Below are 7,239 nucleotides of genomic sequence, written 5' to 3' on the forward strand. Positions count from 1 at the left end.
TCACTATTTTCTGCTTGAAGATGACATTTGTGGCTTTGCCAGCACGTTGGCGTTGATGGTGGTCATTGTTAGTTGTCTGGAGCAGAGGCACACCTGCTTGGGCTCAATTTGGGTCTTTCACCCTAAAGTCATACTCATATGGGCTTGTCAATGGGTCCTTGGTGTTGTTGTGTGGATTGCAGTCTTTAGGCCCATACAATTTTGGATTCGTATTTGGGATCCCGGAGGATTGTTCATTATTATCCAAGTTCTATATCGCTATTAGATTCGGAGCCCAGGTTCTTGGTCTATGAGAGTTTTTCTGCTAACTCCTGAGTTTTTGACACCCTTTGTCGCCTTCGTTCTCTCGGGAGCCTCACCTATGTTAATTGAAAATTCTTGTTGGGTCTATCTCCCCAATTATGGTTCTAGTTACAGTTACAAGAAAAATTTACACTGCTCAAGTGATATATGTAATGCACTGTTCGAAGCCTTTTGGCATTTGGTCATGTCCTTAATTTTCATTTTAAATTTTTTTGTGCATCTTGTTTTGTTTCATCATTTAATTTTCGATGCTTTGGCATCGCCCTATATACTCCTCAGTTTCATTTAATATAGGTGGTCGTCTTCCCGTATAAAACAAAAAACATGTATGAATATTAGTTAAGGTGGTTAAACTCAATTAATCAGCTTTCCAAGTCTCCTAGACGTAATTGCTGATTAATAAAGGAAATAAAAATTTAAAGTAAAGAAAGAGTACTAAATCAATTACAAAGTAAGAAGAAGATAAAAAAGAGGAGATTAGGAAAAGAATTGCATGAAGAAGTTGTGTGCGAATAAGAAAAGAGATAAACATACAAAATAGAAAAAATAGAAAATTGTTAGGGCTAGGCCTAAAAAGCAGGGTCGGGCTTGGCACTTATGGGGCTCAAACAAATCAGATGGAGGGCTATGCTTCATTTACATTGCCCAAACCATACCTTATCAGAGAAAAGGTTTGGTTAACATGCCTTAATACAAGAGTAGAGTTGGGCTTCGGCCCTACGGGCCAACTAGGCTTCAAATGGGCGTATAACCCAATGACCAAAATATGACTCCTACCGTGTGGTTTAGGCCCCGTTTGGAATTGCTTCCCTTAAAAAATTCAGCTTTTGTCTAAAATTTTAGATTATATTGTGTTTGGTAAATAAATAAAAAGCAACTTTAATTGAAAATTATAGGTCACTGGCAGCAGATTTTAGAAACAACCCAAATGTTACTTTTAAAAGCTGCTTTAGATTAAAACACGCTCTGAAATTGTTAAAACACGCTTTGAAATTGTTTTATGTATTGGCAACACTTTTAAAAGTATTATTTACCAAACATGAAACTATTTTAATTCACAGCTGATTATTCTCACAACACAGCAGCAACAGTAGTTTTTTTTTTTTAAGTCACAACAATCTCAAACTAGCTCTTACATTGTCTTGCAGTTCAAGATTTAGTCGAGTTATCCAAACGGGCCCAGATTAACTCTTTGGTGGCTCTTTTTGATCCGTTGGTTCCTCTAGTTTATTTGTGGGGTGAAGCCTTCTTGTGGCAATATATATAGGCACGTTAGCGTCTAGGGTACCCAAAGGAAGTAAGAATAAGCCTATCAATTGCTATTGCAAATGCAAACTATCCTCTGTGGGATCAAAAAATAAGAAGCCAGAGTCTTCGTTTGGCCGATCTGTTATTCCCCAATTAGAGTGCACAACAATATGTCACTTTCCAACTTGATATATTGAATACAATGATGTTCTTCCTTCAAGAAAAATTTTAATTTAATTTTGTTTGCTAATTAGAAAATAACTGAGAAATCAATGTCTATTATGCTTGGGAGGTTTGGTTTGGTCCCCCTCCTTTTGTAATCTCTTTTTTTTTTTCAATAATTTCTGGGGTTTTGGAGGCTTTCTGCCTCTCTTAATCTCCAGTTTGCCAAAAAAAAGAAAAAATGTCTATTATGCAGCTTGCTTGTAAGAGATGCTCGATCGATCGGAATTAAGTCAATGATCTTGTTGCCCCATTAATATCTAGCTTTCCCTTTTTCTTCTTCCACATAATGCATCTTTTGTTAAGTCTCTATAGAATATAAATCAATCAGAAACTGACAATTAAGCCAAAAGAGCCTGGCTTACTTCAATTACAATCCATTTTAATCTTTATCATTTTGAATCCTTTAAAATTATTATAAGGCAACATATAATTAATTTAGAGAAGTTAAACCAATCCATGGGATCCGCGCGTGCAACATGCGAGACATGCATGTATGATTAAGTTGCTAATGGACAATCTTTGATCCACAGTAATTGAATTGAGTAGGAAAGAGACTACAGAGCAAAACCCACTTTGAAAACGTTAAAAATTGCATTACAGATTTACAATATCTAATATATGCCATGATCCTCTTCAATGGTTTAGATCGATGACATGTCAGAATAATAAGCATTGTACGCCATGCATCTATATGTTTACACAGACAATATTTATGTTTTGAGGAGTTGCAGATGGTACCGGTACTAAAATTATCGATCTAATGATATCATTTTCGAACTCTAAGTCTTTGCATTTGAGCTGATATTGTCTCTGCATTTTACCTGATATGCGCGCAAATCCTCTTCTATCGGAGATGCAAAACCAATTTGAAGCAGATTACGAGTGCCTTTCAGCCGACGTCGGCAAATACGTTTTTTAACGAGGCATGTACTGATATCTTCGATCATGAAAGAGTAGTGCAAGCATAAAGTGATTGGGAAAGCTCCAAATCACTTCTTTTGTCAACTTTCTCATAGGAGAATAATTTATCGTTAAATTTCCACATACTGGAGTCTTTTTTACTTTTCCTATATTCAATTTGATTCATTTGATCAGTTAATACAAGAACAAATTAGCATAAACACGTGGCTTTCATGGCCAATCAGCAGTGAAGCTGAATGAACTTGACCCAATCAATGCAGAGTATTAATTATTCTTAATTATCTTCTTCTTTAACTTCAACTACACGTGTGTAGAGAGAGCCAGAGATTATGTGAAGTGGAAGCAAATTAATATGTTGGCTTGGTTTTAAAAAAGAAAAACCCTAGCCTAGCCTTCATGTATTATATATATTTGAAATATTATAGCTTGTGAATGAAGAAAAAGGTAATAACCTATAGAAAACAGACAAAGATCATGGAGTCAAAGACAAGACGACCACCTCTCTCTCTCTAGCTCTCCTTCAGTGCAGGTCCCCCTCGAAACCGTTTTCTACTCAGACTCATCAACAAACCTTATTTCTCTCTTTCTTTCTGTTTTCCCTATATTGTAAGCAAACCCCACAACCATCACAATCATCATTACCATCATCATTCCCACCATATGAAGCCTTCTTTCTGTCTCTCTCTTCCTCTCGCTTTTATTTTCTCTCTATAAAGTCATCACAGTTTTACATCAAACCAGTTGGGAGAGAAACATCATCAGATCTGATCCGATCAGGTCACCCCTCCTTCCCTCGATCCCTCTCTCCCTCCTTAAACTCAGCACTCACTCTAGTCATAAACAATGAGGAAGCCGGAACCCTCTGTTGTAAGTAGTACCGGGAAGAATAACAAGAACAACAGCATGAGTAACAAGCTAAGGAAGGGTTTGTGGTCGCCGGAAGAAGACGAGAAGCTGATGAGGTACATGCTCAACAATGGCCAAGGCTGCTGGAGCGACGTGGCAAGAAATGCTGGCCTCGAGAGGTGCGGCAAGAGTTGCAGGCTTCGTTGGATCAATTACTTGAGACCTGACCTTAAGAGAGGTGCCTTTTCTCCCCAAGAAGAAGACCTCATCATCCACTTCCATTCCCTTCTTGGTAACAGGTAATAAGGTCACTAATTAGTAGTTTCCATAAAGCTTAGTTTAGAAGTTATGCTGGCTTGTGGCTTTAATTGATCCGTGTGTTTTCTTACTTCAGTCAATAAGTTATCTCTAAGACAATGGTATATAAAAAATGATTATTATAATCTCTTTCACTAAAGCTGAATTAGTCTAAAAAGAGTACAGTTCTATAGGATAATGTGACGTGAAAACATAATGAGAAGACTACTGAAGTCCACAGTCTCTCCCCTCTTTTAAATTACATCAGTTTATGGGACTTAATATGAGTAATCTGGCCACACGCATATGCTAAAATTAAACTATTAAGACCAAAAAAAGAAGAATTGTTTGATGTTATCCAATATAAAAATTCACCCAATTTAGCCGATTCAACTACAAGGCACAATTACATTTAACATCACCAATTCGTACAAAGAAAACTTGATTTAGGCTTTATGTACATGACCATTTCAAATTTTTATATTGAGATTTTTATTTACAGACAATTAATTTTCGGTTAGAGGCTCTAAGTTTAAAGTAATAAATTACATTTTGATACACACACACATATACTCTTTTTTTTATTATATATTACTCATAGCATTATAAATACCAACTGCAGCATGAATATAAACGTTCACACACGAATACATATATTCCTAAATCCATAGCTTCGTTATCTAATTTCAGATATTTATAAAATATAGATGTGGAAGGTATGAGAATTGAATAAGGATATATATGATGCACATGGATCTGCCCTTGGAGGGTTTTTTTTTTTTTTTTGAGAAACATCTGCCCTTAGAGTTAAAGGCACTCAACACCCATATTAATTAATTGAATAGTATATATAGTTAAGTTTCCATGCAAATTAACCATGTATATATTAATACATAGAAAACATAGGAGAATCAGAAACATTAGGTTGTCCCCTAACTGTGGGTTGTGGCATCCAAAACCTCTAGTTGATAAGAAAGTGATAGATAGTTTGAGTGATACGTTATGGTTACGTATTAATGTAATGTCTACATCATCTGCAGATAGCTTTCGAGTCGAAAACACTCAAAACCTATCTCTGTTTTAAGTTAGGAAACCATGCAAATAAGTTATGCATTCATACATACCCACCAAAAACGTACTTTCACATCGACACTGACTGTTATATCATATATCTTTTAATTTAATTAATCATATATCTCTACATTTTATATAGGTGGTCTCAAATTGCAGCACGCTTGCCAGGACGAACTGACAATGAAATCAAGAACTTCTGGAATTCGACCATAAAGAAACGTCTGAAGGTTCTGTCCTCCTCCTCCTCCTCCACTGCCTCACCAAACGCAAGTGATTCTTCCTCGGATCAGCCTAACAACAAAGACTTTTTCACCGCGGCCGGAGGAGGAGGAGGTTTCATGAACATCATTCCACCGTCAATGATGCCCATTTACGGGGATTCATCCATGCAATCAACCTCCCTCATCAACCACATGTTTGATCCCTTTCCAATGGTCGAGCATGGCGGGTACTACAACAATGGAAACCCATGCACTGCACAGATCGGATCATCAGTTGGTAGTGGTGCTGATGATTGTGGGTTTGAAGAAAATATTGAAGCGTTTGGGAACGTCAATATCGGGGTAGAAGAAGACATCTTTGTGCCTCCCCTAGAGAGTGTAAGCACCACTGACCAGGATCAAAATCTAAAAACGGAAACTATCTTCTATGATAATAATAATTACTACAGTAACAGTAACAATATCATCAAAGGTGAAAACATGATCGGGGTTGGGAATTACTTTGAAGATGATCAGGATCAAGGGCTAACAATGGGAGAGTGGGACTTGGAGGATCTGATGAAAGATGTTTCCTCCTTTCCTTTTCTTGACTACCAGAGTTGAGATCAATAACTGCCACCCAATATTCCCTCTCTTTTCTTTTTCTTCATTTTTTTTTTCTTCCCACACACTCATTTCTTCTTCATTTTCTAATTTGGGATCCCACTTTGTTTTCTCAAGACTGGTAGAATATTACTAGCCATAGTTTTTACATTTTATTTAGGTCCGTCAAACAATGGGGAAGTTCATATATAGCTTAGATGAAAGGGGAACGGTCTGAAATAAAGGTCACAATTGATTTCGTATTTGATAGAGAAGCTTTCATTCAGTACTGAGACTACGTACTGTCATATATACGGATTAATTGTGAAGGAAGTATAGTTGTGAATAGCTGCTGCTATGCTGCATATATATACAAATGTAGGGAGAGAAGAGATATACAAGAATTACAAGATGATGATCATCAATAATTAGTTGGTGTATAAATTGTAGTTATTATGAGATGATGTACAAAAGGAAGAAAGGTTGGTGGAATTTTGTGGTCAGTGGGAAATAAGTAGGTTGTACTACACAATTTGATCATGAAGATGATAGACCTACCTATCTCTCTCTCTCTCTCTCTCTCTCTCTCTCTCTCTCTCTCTCTCTCATATTACAATTACCATTTGAAAAATAATAATTACCTTTTTTATCTTACAATGAAAAACGCACTTCAATTTGAAACATCATCCAACAATATTATGGGGGATAATTACTAAACTAATCGAGTGTCTTTATTTGTAAATTTAGATGATTAATAAGAACAGAATATGTTATGTTGAAGAATACGATCCTTCATCATCTATAGCATTAGCCATTATTTTCATGCTTATTTCTCCTTTGGACGGATGATCACATACTAAAATGGCTATAGATTTGTAGAAGGTACATGATCACATACTAAAATGAGGTTAATTCAATCTGAAAATTATTTTATGTACCGACGGTGCAAATGAAATGATCTAAACCCTTGATATTTATAATTAATATTTTTATTAATAACCTAAGAGTGTATTTAATATAATCTAACCATCTATTTATGTCGGTGCACTGAATCCTCTCCCAATTCAATCACTTAGTTGCCATCTCCACTTGATAATCAGCTCTCATTGTTTCATTGACTATTGTCTCATTATTAAATTAGTTAGTTAGGCTATCAGGTTGGGTTCCCATGGGTAGGGTACTAACATAATCACTGTACCTAAAAGTAATCAATGCAAATTAACATAAAAATAAAATTTGACCAACATATTAAAGAAGTGAATAGGAAGCAACTTTGGAATAATCATGTGATGATGACATCTACTAATTCTGTTATTCAGAAAGGACAAGATGACCATTTTCACTTAGAATTTGACAGAATATGATGAGAGTGCTTGTACTATCATTTGCCTTTAGATTTTTGATGACGGATTACCACCATAACGAACATGTGTGTGTGTTACTATTAATTAGAGAGTTGAGACTGACCTATGGGTGACCGATGATTACGCCAAGTTTTTTCCAAGTAAAAAAGATATTATAA

At 35.9% G+C, this 7,239-nt stretch overlaps 1 protein-coding gene across 1 annotated transcript; it reads left to right on the plus strand.

Annotated features, from left to right (window-relative positions):
* Positions 1 to 3,422: 3,422 nt before the first annotated feature.
* Positions 3,423 to 6,272, plus strand: LOC112165874 (transcription factor MYB46). The gene is made up of 2 exons (XM_024302572.2): positions 3,423 to 3,842; positions 5,054 to 6,272. The coding sequence occupies exons 1-2, from the start codon at positions 3,541 to 3,543 to the stop codon at positions 5,736 to 5,738; spliced, it is 987 nt and encodes a 328-aa protein (XP_024158340.1). The 5' UTR covers positions 3,423 to 3,540; the 3' UTR covers positions 5,739 to 6,272.
* The last annotated feature ends 967 nt before the right edge of the window (positions 6,273 to 7,239 follow it).

Source organism: Rosa chinensis, chromosome 5, assembly GCF_002994745.2.
Source record: "Rosa chinensis cultivar Old Blush chromosome 5, RchiOBHm-V2, whole genome shotgun sequence".
In the NCBI taxonomy this organism is placed as follows: domain Eukaryota; kingdom Viridiplantae; phylum Streptophyta; class Magnoliopsida; order Rosales; family Rosaceae; genus Rosa; species Rosa chinensis.

What these genes read in the sequence shown, in the direction of transcription:
- LOC112165874 (XM_024302572.2), top strand. Translation starts at nt 3,541, where the DNA reads ATGAGGAAGCCGGAACCCTCTGTTGTAAGTAGTACCGGGAAGAATAAC. An exon ending in CATTCCCTTCTTGGTAACAG is followed by an intron (nt 3,843 to 5,053) that starts GTAATAAGGTCA and finishes CATTTTATATAG; the next exon opens with GTGGTCTCAAATTGCAGCAC.